General features: G+C 37.7%; 1 protein-coding gene across 1 annotated transcript in view; it reads right to left on the bottom strand.

The window, feature by feature from the left end:
* The window catches only part of COBLL1 (cordon-bleu WH2 repeat protein like 1), a 55,390-nt gene extending 39,634 nt beyond the window's left edge, over positions 1–15,756 (bottom strand). The window contains exons 1-2 of the mRNA XM_050899791.1: positions 15,623–15,756; positions 694–873 (exon numbers count right to left, since the gene is read on the bottom strand). Of these exons, the coding sequence (XP_050755748.1) occupies positions 694–873; positions 15,623–15,756 (314 nt within the window). The remainder of the gene's footprint in view (positions 1–693; positions 874–15,622) is intronic.
* Positions 15,757–19,103: the final 3,347 nt, after the last annotated feature.

Genomic DNA, 19,103 nt, shown 5'->3' with positions numbered 1-19,103 from the left:
TACTTTTTTTTCCTTTCCTCCTCCTCACCCCACTGGGAGGGGGGAGGGGGAAGCGGCTGCGTGGTGCTGAGTTGCTGGCTGGGGTTAAACCACGACACATACCTACCCAAAAATCATAGTAGAATCATAAAATCATTTAGGTTGGAAAAGACCTTTAAGATCATCGAGTCCAACCGTAAACCTAACATTGCCAAGTCCACCACTAAACCATGTCCCTAAGCACCACATCTACATGCCTTTTAAATACCCCCAGGGGTGGTGACTCCACCACTTCCCTGGGCAGCCTGTTCCAATGCTTGACAACCCTTTTGGTGAAGAAATTTTCCCTAATATCCAATCTAAACCTCCTCTGGTGCAACTTGAGGCCATTTCCTCTCGTCCTATCGCTTGTTACCTGGAAAAAGAGACTGACAGCCACCTCGCTACAACCTCCTTTCAGGTAGCTGTACAGAGCGATAAGGTCTCCCAAGCCTCCTTTTCTCCAGACTAAACAAGCCCAGTTCCCTCAGCCGCTCCTCATAAGACTTGTTCTCTAGACCCTTCACCAGCTTCATTGCTCTTCTTTGGACACACTCAATGTTCAGGCTTACGCAACTCATGTATTTTACTGAGTGATTAAAACCTGGATGAAGGCTGAAGTAAACTAGAGCAAGAAAAGAAAATTAAACAAAAATATCATTCTGTGTAACTTACTTCCCGTTAACTGTAGTATACTTGATCACATCTCCTGGCAGGACCACTGATAATTCAATATCTTTATCGATTACATTCTCTTTCTGTTCCATGATGAGGTTGGCTGATTCTGTGTCATCTAATGGAGAAACAGCAATGGGTTTTGTTTCAGATGGAGGCGGTGGCGCTTTAGATTTTCTTCTGAAATAAATGGATAAAAATTAAAAGTCAAGTATGTATTTATACATATGATTCCATACTGGCAAACTAACAAGTCTCAGAACAGGAATGAGCCACACTTAATCCTTTTCACTCAGACTGTGTAAGTGATATGTGCAAGGAAGGGATGAGAGAATATTTTAAACATACAATCAGTGGTAACAGAAGATACAACAGGCTAAGGTATTTATCATAGAAAAGAAAAAAAAAGCCCAATAAACATCAAGCCCAAAACAAAAAAGGTTTTTTAATATACATGAAAAAAAAGTAAATTAATGGCTTTTTTCCCTCCCTTGGGTTATGCAAAGGACCCCATTTGTGCATTCTCCAGAGTTACTCGATTAGTATAAACAGAAATACTGTACTATGCAGTATGAAGCCAAATTACACTGACAGTATGTTTAATATATAGGATAGACAGGTAAGGGAATAATCACACTTTTCCTCCCCAAATTTTTCTTTTGATTATTAAAATCATTCAAACAAATTCTACCAGCTCTAGTCTATTTACTTCTATACAGTAATAAAATAGCAGTATAACCAATACTGTGTTGTAGTATTTCTTGACATTTCAGTCACAATATACTTTCCTATTTTCCCCTCACCTATGCTGATTTCCTATTTTAATTTTCTCACAATCCTTTCCCATCTTAGTGACAAGCCAGTGTTCTCTTGAATGCAAAGAGTGATCACTAAATAAGTTTCACTTATCTCACTTAAAAAAAAAAAAAAATCCAAAATCGTATAAAAGGAAAACTCTCTACATCTCAATATATTTATGTTACAGTAAAATCTGAAGGCAGGACTCTCATGTCCTGCAACATATAGTCCATATTTTATTCAAATAACTTTCCACAATTCACTGATATTGTCACAAGGAAAAGATACTATTATTAAGAATTTCACCATTAGAAACAAAACCAAAACACACTGTGGAGACGTATTACCTCATGAGAACTTTTAAATTTCTTATAAGCATTCTTTTAAAACGCTTGAATGGAGCCATATTCACAGAAAGTTAAAATACATTTCAAACATAATACACAAAGGTTCCAAAAATATGCTTGCAATTTAGATTCTGAAGCTGTACCAAAATTTGTTTACTTTAAATGTAACCAAAGAAATTAACTTCTGTAATTGTCCTACAGAATTAAAACAAAAGATCTAGCATACAACAATTAGAAATACATATCTTTCTTGGGAAAACGAAGTTTAAAGTCACTCACAATGAAGAGCAAAGAAGGTCCAGAGCAGCATTGCAAAAGACGACTGTGTAATGAGACTTCACATGACCGATCTGTTGCTGAAAGTGCTTAGTGTTTTGAACTTCAGAACTCCGTGCTGAATAATTAACTATTTACAGCCTCTCAGAGCTAATCAGGAGTACTCACAGACCTCCAAACACACCGAATGAGGATTCACCATCAAAATTTATATCTCCTCCCTGTTAATGTTTTAAATTAGTTTTGGTGCACTCTGCATACAATTCAAGACGTGTGGCGTTAGCTGCAAATTTAACTTTGGTCTCTACAGCAGCTTGCCTGGGTTGTTTCTTGGTTATGTGAATATTCTAAAATGCATGAATCAAACTTCTTTTTACTGCTCCCTGACTTGTTTGGGGGTTTTTTGCATGATTTTTAGCTTTCATATAACTGCCAAAAAGAAATTATTAGCCAATACAGAGCATCAATATAACTATTAAAAAAATCACCCCAAAAAATAAGAACTAACCCTATGACATTAATACCAAAAAAAATCCAAACCGAAAGAGAAGCAGTGCTGCTTTTCCCCTTCTTTACTCATTCTTACATCTTTAAGTGACTTCAAATGACCGTTAAAAGATATCTATCACAACTGAACTCAGAATTTAATCTTTGAAGACTACGTGCCACAAAGATTTGTTTGCAAATGCTAGTGGACTCTATTTTCCATTAAGCAGACAAATGCAGTTTCATTGCTGCAACTCTACTGTCACTAGGGAGTGCTTAATCACACAATAATAAAGGCATGGTCCACATCAGTAAAATGTGGCTGTATTTATACAGTGTCTAACTTACACTGTAGAAAGCTAGAACTGATAAAATACTCGTCAAAACTTGTGTGCAACAGCTAGACAGATGAAGTTCCATGTATTTATAAAGAATACATACACACACATGTGAGGTCAGGCAGTCTAACAAGGTCGGCTGAATCTCCACATACAGAGCTATGTGCCCTACCCACCTCTAGCACATCTGCATGTTCTTTACGGTTAGTTATGCTTACATTTCCCACCCCACACAAAGGAGGAAAAAATCTCCAAGTATACTTTCTCAGAAGTTATGCTGAGTTTTTGGCAACCTCTTATTAAACAACAGGGATCCTAAGACTTTCATTTTCTGTTTCCAGATGCCGTGTCTCTTTTGTCTTCATTTTTCACCAATTCTCTCAACTCTCATTCTTAGCCCAAAGTATTTACATTTGGTCTTACAGCTTTTTTGTTTTTTGAGTTTGTATCTCTGCCTTGCCACAGGAGAGGCTGTCTGACAGGTAACGGAAGCCCTGCACTCCCAGTGCCCCAGAGCTGGTATTGGGCAGCAAGAACAAGTTAAGTGACCATGATGACATCTACACGTCCAAATCAAAAGCAGCACGTGACAGGACAGTGGAAATACACTTGCGGGGTAGTTTTAACCTACAAACCCTTCCCTCCTCTTTTGCACTATGGGGCCTCCAAGAAGCTGACAAAGGTGATTTCTCTCACAAAGGCAGCCTCCACACGCCATTTTATTCAAACACCAAAAAGTAAAACTAGCATCATCCAAATAACTCCAAGTCTACGCCATCATTTCAAACACTTATCCATCGTAAAGAACAAACAAACAAACGCCCAGTTCCCTCTTGCCTCTTCACCTCTACCAGGTACTCAGCAAACCAGGAGAGCTGCTGGTTTTTAATGAATTTGCTAAAAAGACAGAGTGAGTGGTTAAGGTAGTTTCTTCTCGTGAAAAGAAGAAAACCCTTGATTTTTAGTAAACCAAATACAACCATAACAAAGAGAATAATTTCCCAATCATATACAAATAACACTTTAGAGGTCAGAAAAAAGGTGTTCAGTAAATGGTCTCACTCACAGCACCTTTCATGTTCAGATAGCTTCCAGATGTTCTAGGAGATAAGCAGACCTATTCTAATTTTCAAAGTAAACATTAGAAGGAGTTAGAACAACCAAAAACATACTCTTTATTTTCATGGCTACTATAGAACTAAAGGAAAGCTGCAGGAAAAATCGAAGTACAGCTTATTTAGGTATGACATAGAGGGAGGTAAAAGAGAAATTTTAACCAAATAAGGCCACAACTCATAATAAGAACTTCTCCAGAAATTGTGCTGCAGTATCCTACACAATGAGGGCCCGCACTCCTTCCTTGTCTCCATAGGTCCCAGCCCTGTCAACTGACTGACCTTCTCTACACCAGACATTAAAACTGCCAATCTCAACTCACCTGAAGGGATGTGCTCCCCACTGTTTATCACCAGATAAACAATTCCAGCTACCTATTACACTGCAACAGCTTGAATGTCATCTTCTGTTTAATCAATTGCTTAAGACAAAGCAGGAAAGAAAAAGAAAAAAGGAAAAAAAAAAAAAGATTCTTTCTTCTCCGATTCTTCCTAGCCCTGGAAAAGGCAGCCAGAGGGACACCCACACCACTCTCACAGGGTCCCACAAACACAAGCTGGTGCAGCCTGGGCAGAGTTTGTATTTCCCTTGCTACCAGCACACATGGAGGCCACTGCTTATGCCAAGTCTTTCAGCTAGCCCTCATCTAGTGAGACTATATTGTTCCCAAGAGAATTGATTCATCTCTCTTAGAAGTTTAAATTTCTGAAGTTCCACCTGCATTTCCCACCAGTCTTTGTGACGGAATACAGTTCCTGTAAAAACATTAAAGAATTATTTCAGCCAAATGCAGATAGAAGACATCATCATTTTGTTAAGAAAAACAATACATTTTTTAAAATCAAATGCAAGGCCATAAAGTCAACATTTTATGTGCTTCAGATCCCACTTCTACAGAATAAAGTGTCATTGCTGTATCTCAACATATTTCCTGCTTGCCAAAAAAAATAATAGTGTCAGTGATCTGAATGTGTGGAAGCCCTTTTTAAAACAAAGGTCTGGCACAGTAAATAAAGCAAGCATCTATTTATTTGATTTTCAAAAAATTCCTGGTAGAAAGTTACAAGCAGTATATTTTTAACTATCAGTAACTAGAGAAAGGCACTTTAAAATAATGAGAAATACTTGAACTGACAGTGACCTGGATATTCCAGTTATCAGCAGCACTTCCTTTTGATAAGGATCACTTTCCCCAAAAAAATGGAGAAAAAAAAGAGGACATCTATCTGCTAGATTTGTGCACAACCAAAGGCTACAGCATAAAAAAATCCACCTCTTCAAATCTTTATATCAAGGAATATTAATGTTTACAGCACTTAACTTCCTGTTTTGAACACAATTACATGAGACACTACACAAAGACAGCTTGGTAGCCTTCTCACTGAAATTATTTTGGATCTAACCTCCAACATCAGAACTGTCTCTCAAGTTTTCTATAGCAATCACCCAGGACAGGAAAGGTCATAAGGGACCTCACCTGCTATTCAGTCATCATCTCTCAGGTACTGAAAAAGTTCATTAAACATAGCACAATAAAAACCTTCTACTGCACAACAGATAGACTTAAGTTTGTTAATTTGACTTATGGCACCATGAAGAACACTGGTTTATACAAAGAGCAACTACACATTTTTTTATATCAAACTTTACAAAATTATATATGCCAAAAGTACAAGCAGCACTTCATTTTATTTTCACTCAAAGTCAGAAAAGAATCTAGCTCTACTAAGATCACGTCATGAGAGGAAAAAGGCCACTGCGATAAAGCTTCTTCTAGAGCTTTTCTTGCCTTTGACCTCTCACCCCAAGCAATTATTATAATGCTTTCTCGATTATTACAGTAATGCTGCTCCACTGCTATGCCGTAGTAGCAGACAGCCAAAACCTTGCACATCATCTGCTCAACCAAGGAACAGTTGAACAAGAATTCAGGCCTACATTAAGTACATTAATTTGGTTTGTTTACAGTGATACACCAGTTTTGGCCAACAGGTATACAAAATACTTAAGCCCCTAATTTCACCTATAAGCATTCCCAGCCCAATACTCATCTTTAGTACTCACAGAACAAATTTGTCTTCTACACTAAGCAAAGATCATGAAAGCACCAACTTTCCTCCTGTTTATCCAGTTCCCTCTTTGGGGATTATGGTTTCACAGCATCACCACTGCACATCTTCAAGATGAAACACTACTTGCTAGGAAAAAGCTTGCAGACAACTGCAGCATTACTATCTGATTCTGCTCATCATAGTCCAGCAAATAACTGAAGTTATCAATGCAAGTCACTCAAAAAATCACTGCTGTATGTTTCAGGGCATATGTATAGATAACCTCTTAAAAAAAAAAAAAAAAGGAGGAGGGGAAGTATTTCATAAGACATAAATGTTCAGTAATCCACATTTTAAGTTAGTTTGCAAGTTTGAGCTCCCAAATTGGGACTTGATAATTATATAATCAAACACATGAAAAATGGAGTATTTTACAATAGTGTCTATTGTCTACAGGCCAGTCTGAAAGGCTGGTTTCATCTGCAGTATAATTATGGATGATATTTTGTTTTCTTTCCTTTAGTGAAATGCAGCTCGATTTTCATTTTTATTGTTCTTAATCTGAATACGAACAATCGCATTGACATATCTATTCCACATGGATTATTTTTCTTCTAGCTTGAGAACTGGAATACACAGCTTTTCTTGTTATAGTAGCTATAGAGATGTTGTGAAGCCACTCTGCATAACCTTGTGATAGATTGAAATGAAAATACTCCAGAAATAGGACCATTACTCTTCCCACCCCTACCCCCACCAGCACAGCAAAATAGCCTATATATGAGCACAGTATTTATCTTCTATGCACATGAAGCTTTTTTTCCTGTCTATGATCTGATACTTGGCATCTAGCCTCTTAAAGCAAAAAAAACCTTCTTCCAGAGATCAGTGAAAACACAGAATTTAACAATGAGTAGTAATGTGTAATAAGGTATATATTTTCATTAGAGATTTCATTAAAAATCTGTATTTCAAACCAAAACCTTAACAGCTAACATCCTACAATACATGAGTTTCTATTTTCCTGTGTGCTATTAGCAAAGAGCAGAAAATTCCTGAGTCCCTGAACTATCTGTTCATCATTATGTGGAAACATCGCATGATATCAGTTAAAGTCAACAGTGTCACAGTACATATAGCTACAACAGCACATGTACGTGTTTATTGCAAGCACACATCTTAACATTTTGCAATACTTGATGGTAAGTCCACTTGCTAGCACATATTTAAAATTGTATTTATTTCATACCACAACACAAGGTTATCTGTTTTTCTCATTTTCAGAGAGACTTCTCTTTCACATCTTGGATTCACCCATTCCCATTCTGGCTTCTTCTAGCCCAAGTCTGAAGCTGACAGAAAAAAAACCGACTGGAAGTCCTTTGCTTTACACTGCCCAATGAATTGGAACTGTTCTCACAAAAAAACACTTTTAGCTTTTTCCAAAAATGGAAAAGGCTATTTCGTTTGTAAGCTTCCAGAGATTCTCCCCCTTAATGACTGTTACACTCAGAAAATGGAAGTGAGAACATCACCTGTAACTATCTCCACTACATCTTAACTACCTTTCACTGCTGTTTGCTGCATCCTACCTCCTCCATACACACACATTTCTAACAAGCTGCTTGAAACAAATTCTAGATTTTTTTCAGTCACTTAAAGTTTTAGATCAAGAAGTCAAAAGTTATGCTATAGTTGTATCAAAACACTCTCTGCACAGCTGTATTGTTCTTGTGATTCAGCAACTGAATTTAATACTAACTAGTATCAGCAAAAGTCTATGTATTTTAATGTTCAGTAAGAACAAGGACTCACAAAATCCTCCTGCTAGAGAAAGTACAGTGGCTTCTATACAACACATTTTATGTTATGGTACACTCATTGCCAAATTACAGTTCACCGCTTAGATTCTCTGATCAGGGCTTGGAATGGCAAGTCCCTAAATTTACTTACCTTCTGCTACCTTCACAGTTGCATTGTCCGAATTTTAGCTCTAATATTCCACCAAATAAGACTGCAAACCATCAGTCAAATCTAATGGAGAAAAATGATTGCAGAAAAGAGTACGCTTTCAGGAGCACCTCCAGATGAAAGAAAACCTCTGAGATAAAGAATGTCAAATAAACCATTCAGAGACTAATATAACATCTCAACTCCACCTTCTATTTTCTTCAGAGTCACTCTGTCAGTTCCGGATGTTCAGTGCTGGTTTGCAGTAAAGCTGCTACAAAACAGAATTCATACCATGACCATCCCATAGCAGGAAATGGGCACTACACAGTAGAAGTACGTGAAATGACCAAGACATTTCCTTGAATCTTTAAGACTTGCTAAGCACATAAGGCTATGAAGGCAAACTCCCAGAACTAACAGTCAATAAGTAGACTTTGCCCCTGAAGAACAGAGTTCCCACCTTGAGGGTGGGAGGCAACTCTTGAAAACTACCCTTAGTGGAGTCTAGGGTTTACAGCAGAAGCCCATGCAATGCATCAAGTTAAGTGGCTGCCATTTGAGAACGTGTCCTTTCTTCAGGTAAAGTTACTGTCTACTGGTAGAGCCCATCGTGTGTTTGGGTCTTGCGCTGAGAGACTAAGACAAATTAATATCTGAACAGGGAAAAAGGCTCAGATAAACTGGGAAAGCAAACCACAACAACCTGCAAGGAGATCAAGAACCAAGCTTGAAATAAACTATAGACTAGAGAAACTAAGCAAACCAAACAAAAAAACGAAAATGCTGAAAATGTGAAGGAAAAAAACAGAAACCGCTTTTTGCTGGTCATTGTAAAGACAATCAAACTGAAGAGTCCAGACATCTCACCTCAAACAAGTATCACAGAATGGCAGACACCAAAAGCATCACAACCACTTCCAGCTTTGACTCACCTTTTTATAATACCTGAAATAGGTATACAAACATTAGACTCAGCATGAATCTTTACCTTTGCTTAAGATCTATGGCTGTATGTATACACCAAACTTCTTTGTTCCTCCCTTCTTACATAAAACAGTCTCTAAATTTTTCTTATGCATGGAAATTAAACACTGAAGGTAGTCCTGAATGGCACATTCTACTTTTGCTTTCAATTCCAGCACTGCTTGCCAAGAATCTAAAAAAAAAAAAAAAGAGTCACAAAACTGATAATATTGTGTCTTCCTCTGGACATTGATTACTCTGTTTTCACATAACACTGCACTGGGGTCACAGAAAAGAGATGAGACTCCTCAGCAGTACGTTTCTTTCTTCTCTAATGCTGCAATACATTGTCCCCGTTCACCTTTTAATGAAAGTCTTAAAACAATATAGTTTTCTTAATCACAATCCTTAAGACCAAGACAACTTCTGGTACATGACAGAAAAGCTATTCCAAAACACTAAGATTTGTTCTGCATATTAGAAGACTTATAATTTTGTTTTTAAAGTATCAGCAGACCATAATGAGCAGTTTCTAAAGTGGAAACACTTCTTCCCACCCTCTAACTGAATGTCTGAACTTCCTACTTAGGTCTGTGGCTGATCTTTTGTAAGAATAGAGACCCACATGGGACTGTAAACATAAAATGCATCTAAGAACCATTCTAATTTCATTCCTAATGGAGCTTTTTCACCATGTCTGGCATTCTCACACTAAGATTAACCTGAAAACATTTATCTGAAGACTTCCACTGAGTCTCTAACTTGCCGTGACCTCTACTTCTACCTAAATCATGCTCAAACAACAGTTTGCTGTTGCTCATGAAAAGCACCTCTCTTTTTGGCAGAACTTAAAATAATAATTTTTAACTGGAGTTTGACTAGTTGAAATGTCACATTCTATTCATCTTGACTAAGTTACTACCAGGCACACAGGTTTCTATACAAAATTTGGGTTGCCAGAAGTGCTGCAAAAAACGTTACTTTTAAGTTAGTTTTAACATACTGTAGTATTCTACTATTTATCCTTAACATTAAGCAGCCTAAGTATTTGCTATACCAGCCTCATGCCATCTATATAATGTGCCTATCAGCCTTGATACTAGGCTTTCATTGCTAGATCAATATCACTGTTTGCTACACAGTCTATCTCTCTGATAAAAGCACCAGCTGGATGTTAAGATCAAGGTATGGATCAGTGAGAGTCAACCACTGTCCATTCTTAGGTTATCCCTTCAAGCCAGGCTTATGATACATGTAGGACAAAATAAAGGAAAAATATTTGCTGTACCTGCTCCATAGAGAAATATGAGCTTTCAGGTTCTAAACTCATCCGCTTAGTTATTTGGGCAAGATTCTGAGGTTATATTGTATGGATATTGTGTCTAGCAGGTAGCTCAACAGGTACCAAAAAACCCAAAATTCAGAAACACATTTTAAGTTCAATTTCCAGGTAGAGGAACAAACATGAACAATTTGTAAATCTGTTATGACAATGGGGTATTTCACAGTGCACTTCTCTATACAGATTCCCAAGGCTGAAAAGAGACCAATATTGCAAATAATACTGGTATTTTAAAGATATCACATAAGAATAAGATGGTTCTAGAAATGAGGCACTGGGTAAATAGTCTCCCAACACAAAAACGTTGTTGTGTAACTGATATACCAACTGACATGCCAGTAGTGATGCTAAGGTGATAAGATTATTAATAAACTGATCTTTGAAGATTATCTCTATGGGTTTACTCAGTGAGGTTCCAGCAAATAACAAATCATCTGCAGATGTTCTCTTACTTATGCCTATATTCAGATGACTACTACAATGAAAGCAAAAAATGTACAATACCTACGTTTGCACTCTCTTTACATAAATAAATTGGATCAAGAAAACGAGACATCCCTGGAATCAAGACATGTTTTCAAAGTTTTTGCGAGAGAAAGTTTTTCCTAGTCAATGGGATGTGTGGAATCCTGCCTCTAACTAGCCTCATAGCTCTGAAGAAAAGAATTTTTTAAAAAAGGTCTTATCCTAGAGAGAAATAAATCACGGGACTGGGATGGTAACCATGACAGTAAGGTGAAAGCTTAATGGAATTTTCGGACGTCTGGTTCACACTAAAAGCGAGAAAGCAGCAAATGAATCCTCCCGTTCCCTCCAGACCATTTGGAACAGACATTTGCCCGTCTGATTGTCTGTCCCCATGGCAGTGGCAGTCTTGAAAACAGAAGAGACTGTATTCGAGCCATAATTCATGCCATGTTTTCTCTTACTACAAGGAAAAAGGAGAGATTCAGAGGCAATGTAAACACAAATCTCTATGGTACGGGCATGTTTTTAATTGTGCCCCTCTTAGCACTAAAGTAGCACCAACTCCAGCATAAGCTTATGTAACGTAATTAAGTAAAGTACAAATTTAAAACTTTTCTAGAAAAATGATTCATTCATTGCTGTTCAAAGCCAAATCATAACAATTATTAAAATGACCTTTTGAAGCTCACTTAAAACATATGAACGACTACCCAACTCCTGAGCACAGATAGCCACTGACTTCGTGTTGTCTTACACCATCCAACAAAACATCGTTAGCTCCTCTCTAGGCATAATAATTGCCTCGCTATTAGGAAGACAGCCAAGAGCTCAGAATCCTAGCAGGCAACAGAGGATAAAAAAATACTTTATGCTATAAATTAGCATAAAGTTTATTATTATTACTGAGGAATTAAAGTTTATTATTATTACTGAGGAATTACAGAAGTGTGTTCTGATACAAAAGTTCCTTTACAGCACATTCTGTTGTGCCAAAAGAAGTATTTCTTTTTCTCCTTTTTAAAAAAAATTAATAAATAAACCAAAAAAGAAGAGGTGTAGTGGAAAATTAGTTCCAACAACGTTACTTCTACGGAGGTTAAGAACTTAGACTTCTGAAGTAAATAGGGCTAACACAAAACACAAATACAAACTTGGCATGTCCATGTGCAACATACCTCTGCAGTAAGCAGATACTCTGAAAAGGTTGCAAATAGATATAAGTATCAAATTCAAAAAATAACCCAGATTTACTACCAAAAGAAAGTACAAAAAACTTGAATGACATTCAAAACTATTAAAATTTCATATGACTCACTTAGCCTTTATTATATTTACAGTTATGAAAACAGCCTGACAGAAAGGAAGGAGAGCAGGGAAGAGAAAGCAGTAAATCTGTAACAGTAATTGAGTAATATATAACTGGCTGAATAAACAGGAAAAGAAAACAAAGAGCAGCTTGAACTGAAAGGGGGAGCTTAACCTTTGATACACTAATAAATCTAACAAATGCTTAAAACTCAAGCAAACATATGTTACCTCCACTAGGAGCAAACCCTCAAATCTGTTTCAAGAACTGCCATAGAAGGATGCTCATACAGATGTTTTTCTCCCATGGCCAGTAAGAAAAGTTCAATTAAGGGCTCTCAAATAGTGCAAAACCTGAATCTGCCCTTTTGGCCGCTATCTCCTAGTCATGAAAGCAGGTATAACACCACTGTCTTTTCAAAGCCTGCAGATGAAACACCTAGCTCTGCTCATGGCTTTTTCAGCTGCTATTCTGAACATCAATAGAGGTAAGAATTGTCAATTTATCTGAGCTTTTCTGCTGTTGTTTTTCTCTTCTGTTCAAAATCATGTTTTAGTAGTAACACTGGAGGCAGGCACTGGATGGATTTAGAGGTTGGGAAAGGTAAGGAAAAGAAAAGGAGAGCCACTCAGTATCACAGCGGCCAGGAAAGAGGCTAATACGGACCCTTCCCTTTTTCCTCACATACACACGTGCCTCAAATATAGGTACGTGCGTGTAGGTGTGGGTGGGTAACAGATCAAATAATGCAGGACAGCAGCGAGGAAGCTCTGCAGTAACAACAGGGAAGACAAACTTTATTCCCTCTTCCTTTTAGCTGCTATAGAAGGTTGGGTTCAACTACGACAGTCCCATTTCCCAGCTGAAGATTCAGATACAGCAAGAATAATTGAGCCAAGCACAGCGATGCAACTTTGGAAAGCACTGCAGCCAATTTCTGTTTTTCATGCAAGTGTTTGGAACAGAACTAGCTTTCTCCCTTGCAGAGTGCTCTTCAGTCACCAGGAGCCTTCTCTTAGTAGTTATGTCCTTTAACTACCTATAGTTTGGTAACACTTCAAAATGTTTTGTACATTTGCATAACCAAGAAATAGGACAGTTTAGTAAACTGGAGAACAGACATGATATTAAGCATTGGGAGGGAATGGGAAGCAGGGAAAGTTTCCTATCCCGAGCAAGAAGCTTAAAAAAAAAACCCTATATATATATATACACACACACACAGATGCTATTTGACACATGAAGAATGGACATAGAGTTCCTACACAGACAACCATGTCAGCAAACAAGGCACCCTAGCTCCTTACAGGAAAGAAAGTGAAAGAGAAAAAAGTTAAGTTCAGGCTAAGAAATTGCACTAAAACAAGCGTTTTCTTTACTGGATTGCAAGAGAAGCATCTTGGCAGTTAATATATTGAAAGCTGGGATGTAATAAAGAGGTTTCTCCTGAAGTATGAACAACATAGCTTTAGCTCCCCAAACAGAAGCACCAAGCATCTCGGGCTAACACTCCTTGCAAAACTAAGAAGAAATGCTTTGAGTACCTACCTGCCACCAGATTCTCCTGCTCATCTTTCACAGCTTCTTCCTCAATACTCACTCCCCTCCCTGCATCCGCCTCAGAAAGCAAAGTGGGAAACCCTCTTACCTTCAGGAACAGGGTCACGTTTACTACCTCCTCAAATGTCAGTGCTGCTGCTGGAGCCCAAGCCTGATCTCTTATGCACTGTGTGAGGGGAGATGGGTGGTAGGAAGCACAGCCAGAAGTCCTTTCCCAGCTCTCTTCATAGCATAAGCCCGACCAGCAGTTTTCGTAGCCACCTTTGCTGCTGCAGGCAGCTGAAGTTCCCTCCCCTTTGTCCTAAACTCCCTCTCTGGTTGGCAGTTCAGGGCCCCAAATGAATGCTATTATTTCCTCCCCAAACTCATCCCCATCTACACACAAGAGCTGCCATTGGCCCCCTTCTCCACTTTCTTCTGCACATTCAAAATCCCCTAGATCCACCACTTACTGGATTCTTGCAACAGGCAAGAAAGGAAGAAGCTATTTCTTCAAAGAAAGCTGGCTCCCTGCACGATGGTGGTAACAGCAAAGCTATCTTGGATGACCCATTACTTCCATTAGCCTCTGCTCTGTCTGAAAAAGGGTACAGGACTTCAGCATTAACTATAAAGTAGGAAAAAATTCTTTAGGAAAGGGAGAAGCATACTTCTTACTAACCTTTATAATAATCAGCAGCAGCAGTCTGCTCTAGGGAACATAGACAAACTTTCCTATACAACTATGCTCATGAATAAGTTGCTGTAACTACTATACTTCACTCCTGTATTCACCCCCTCATCCTTTTCAACTTTCACTATCACAAGTTTACACCGAGTATTTTTCACTGCTGAGTTTTTAACATATTAACATATGATTCAGTGCCTGAAGCAAACTGACTTTTACAAGTTCAACTGAACAAGTTTTCTTAAATTCTTTCTTTGTTGCTGTAAGCAAAGTGCATCTTGGCATTGTGCAGTTATTTAGGTATTTAGTCTATTTAGGTACTACAAAATTGTTTTAATGCTTTCCATGATAAATGAAAGTGATATATAATATTCAAGGAATACACAGAATACACAGCAAGGACTACTATATTAAACACTAAAGGCATTGACTTTTACAAGTTATTACAAACAACAAGTGGTTTTTTTCCAAACAAAATTTTAGATCAAAATCAGATGAAAGACAATCAAAGTCAGAAAAGCCTTACAGTCTGCAAGAAATAACAACATTCCTCATTTAAAATAATCTCAGTAGCCTCATTTGAGCTTCTAGGCCCCAATCACCAACTTAAAATAAAACATGGAACAGCTTCTATACCCAGAAATGCACCACTGAAATTTCAGCAGTCCATCCACATGGATAAATTTACAGGTCTTTATACACCCTCATCCTGGAGCCAGAAACAGGATTTAAAAAAAAAAAAAAAAAAAAGCTTTTGTACCTTGCACTAGAAGAATTACATTCTTTCTCTGAAAACAGGACAACTGACATTAATTCTTCTTTCTTTTTACAGGCCTACATTTGAGTTCTGGCCATTTATGTACTGCCCTACACCCGAATTGTGCCTTCCCTCAAAGAGCAGTGACTGAAATGCTGCTGCAGATATACAATTATTGGTAAATATTTTTCCTCACAGCGGGCGTTAGGACAAGTTCAACCAAACAAGCAAGGAAATGCTGTGTAAATACCAACATTTGCATCCTTAGTCTTGCAATATATGTGTCACTTTACATCAACAAACACTTCCAGAATTTCCATTTACACCAACCAGAACAGTTCTGTGGGTCAGAGTTTTATCTGTGTATAGCAAACAAAATTATTGTTAGTATGACACTCCCCAGCAAAATAATACAAGTATTACTTTGAAGCCATTCTGTTGATCTTCTAAACAAGGAGAGGGAAGAATAGCTAAAATTGGTTACGCTACTTTTCCGCTTACCTCCAAGATAAAACCGGTTTTTCTTCTCCATTAAAATAAAGTGAATTTCTTTCAATGGCATACGTAGGTAGAAGGGACAGAGTGTGTGTGTGCATGGCAAGCTTGCTGTTGTTCCCTTCCGCTACTGGTGACATCAGTAAGCCTACCTATTTATAATCCCACCACCTGACCAAATAGCCTACAGAGTACATCTAGAGATTTGTATAGCCATTAATCCTGACATATCTACTTCAGCCAATTCAAGAGAGAGTATTAAGTAGCTTTATGTCTTCTGTGGCTTTATACCACAAAAAGAATCCAATTCTGTTTTCCGCGCCCCTTTTATTTTTGCAAGACAAGTTTAATAGGAAGTTTTAGAATCAGGACTCTTCTTTCCCTCCATGCTTTTTAGCCTTCCCTATTTCTCTGTCTGTAAGATACCCGACTAAACAGGTCAGGTGAGCAAATTTTACTGATCAGTGGAATACTTAGGCAGCAGAGGGAAATACCCACTTACATCCAGTTAATTTGATCATCAGTACTACCTACAAAATTATTGAAGCTTAAGATCCTGACGAATCAATTTCACAAACAAAAGTATAATATTTATGCTATCAGGAAAACAAAAAACAACTTTGCAGTGCTTGAAGTAGGATAATTTACAGAATATTGACCTCATTGTGAATTAAAAACAGAAGCTGCTTAAAAGCAATTTTCAATTCAGTTAGCTCTTCCCAAAGTCAAACCTAACGCATACAGCCATGTGAGGGCTGCTTACAATTAAGCCTGCCCAGGGAATGGGAAGGAATGCAATCAACAAACTCTTTTGGGCAAGCGCTACCACCAACGGAAACATCCTGCAGGTTCCCATCATTGGTAAATGTTGCTTCTAGATCTGTATCAGACCACATAGTGTTTCGAAGTGGCTTGTGTACCACTTCAGTGAGAGGATAACATCTGTGTGAGTGCATGTGTGCTGAGTGAACAACATCACTGACAATTCCTTACCCAGCCTCTCTTACCTGAGAAGTCCTACCACCAGCATCCATCCCCCATTATGCAGACAAAACAGAAATCTAAGTCAGTTTTACCTAACGCATGTAAGGTTGAATGAAACAAATAATCAGATCAGCCGGTTGTGTTCCAAGTCAACTGCACTCTGCAACCAAACTTCAAGAGTTAACAATACAACGAATACAAATCTTTGAAGCAATTTCAATTGTTTGAAATGCTGGGGACAGCAATAATGCAGACGCATCCAGACTTGCAGGACTAGAACGCCAGTAGTAGAAGTTTCAGTGCAGACAGGGTATCAATGTTGTCTAAAATACCAACGCATTCCCTATGGCTAGTATGTGCTACACAGGACAAAACATTTGGGAATTCCACTTGGAGGCATTAATCCAGGTCTAAGGGCTGTAGCTAGAAATAGTCAATTAATATTCACAATAATAAAATATCTGATTTTTTTTTTAGTCCTACTGGTATCTTGCGGTACTAAATTTTACATACTGTTTATCTGCTTAGCAATTCCCTTCTTATGGCGTTCACATATTAAGCAGTATATTTATCACTGTTGAAAAATCATGTGGTTTTCATTCGAGGAGTCACCAATGGAATTTAATACTATCGACCACGATAAGCAAGTTCCCAATATTTCAGATAACCTGAAAGGGAAAAAAGGAAAGGTTTTCCAGTTCTACAAGTATGTACCTGGCTATTTCCCCTGCGTCTCACACAGGTTACTTTTAGTTTTTCCCCCACCGATATCACTCAGCATAGGCTACTAGGTTTTTTGGGGGGTTTTTTTTGGTAAGTTCCTAGAACACTTATGAAAGCTAAAACGTTGAGAACTTTAAAAGATGAGGTGGGAGGAGAGCTTAGACAGGGTATTAGGAAACACCCCCCCTATCTAAGGGAATGGAATTAAAATATTTTGTTAGAATTTCTTTAGGATTAGAATTTTAAAATGCTTCTCATTTTTCCATAAAGCATCTACTTAGATTACTTACCTTGGCATTGCTGTATTAGCAAACATTCCCTAAAAATGAAACATCAACTGACTAGTAGCAGCAGCAAAAGGGAATGCATGTGAATGGATCATAAACATGGAATTTATTTTACTTCTTGTGTGTATGCTTCAAAAGAAGTAAACAATCTAATTTTGCTAAATACAATGACACTATAGTGCTTAATACAAAACACTTTCTAAAGAAGTCCCTGTATAGGTCACATTTTTAGTACAGAAATTTCATGCTTTTTAATCCACAGAATTGTTTCCAAGACCAAAAGCATATGAAGACTTGCATATACTAGTGAGGGCAGTAAAACAAAAGCTTCCCAATATTCATTTTTAGGTCTTTAACACCTTCAGATTCACTTGTCTGTGATTACCCAGAGCATTGAGTATTTCTGCGGGGGGGGGGGGGGGGGGTGTAAAAAAAACCCTCCAAAAGCCCAATAGGCTGTTAGAACTCAATGGATGTGTACCAATTATCTGCATATGGAAAAGCTGGTCAGAATTATTATGTTTTTTAAAAATCCCCAGTAGGGACATATCTGTGAAGCTGGGAGCTCTTTGAACCTATTGTCTCTATTGTTATAAACAAAAGACTGTTTTTTAGAACTATCTGATATTTCATCTAACCCTGAAATAGTAATGATTATTTTTTTTAAATAATATCCATGAGAAACTACAGTCTGAAAGCAGCAAGAATAGCAGGAAACCTGGATTACTAGGCTAAGAATAGGCATTCTTCCAGATTAAATTCCTGCTTTATTAAATACTCTATTTCTTCAGTTGCTTTGTACCTACTGAGATGACATCTCATCTGTGGTGAGAGTCAAGTCTCCAGGGAAAGGCAAATAGCTTTGTTCTATCAAAAAGAACTGGAGAAGAGAGCATAGGGAAGAAGCTTCCAAATGGCTTGGAAGCAGACCAAGAACTTGTTTTTCTTATGCAAGTCACACATCAACAAGGAAAGTTGATTATAGATTGTATAATCACTCAACATTAAGGGGAACTTAATTATTTTTCCATTATTTAACATTTGGTTTAAGGATTTTATGCAGCATCATGAGACAATTCTGTTGCATGTTCTCTTTTCACTTACTTGGAACAGTTAGAACACAACAAATTGGTACATGTACAAATAGTAAACGTAACAACATAAGAGCCAAGAGACCACATCATTATGTCCCTTATGTGAAAGCCATATCACGCCTTTGACCATCCCTGTCGATCCTCTCTGAACCTTCTCCAGTTCTACTATACACTTTTGGAGATGACGGAGATCAGAACTGTGCAGTATTGTCACTATAGATTTATATAGTGGCATGATTATGTTTTCTCTTTTCTTCTCTATTCCTTTACTAATACACGTGGCAAACTGATTTGTATTAAATTTATATAAAGTGAATTTAATCTCATTTTATTATCCATTTATTTTTGTAAAGTCCTCCTGCAAGTCTTCACAGTCATGTCTCCTCTCGTTACTACAAA

This window comes from Gymnogyps californianus, chromosome 7 (assembly GCF_018139145.2).
Source record: "Gymnogyps californianus isolate 813 chromosome 7, ASM1813914v2, whole genome shotgun sequence".
Lineage (NCBI taxonomy): Eukaryota > Metazoa > Chordata > Aves > Accipitriformes > Cathartidae > Gymnogyps > Gymnogyps californianus.
The sequence above is the reverse complement of the archived record's forward strand: the minus strand, read 5'-3'. Positions and strand labels throughout refer to the sequence as shown.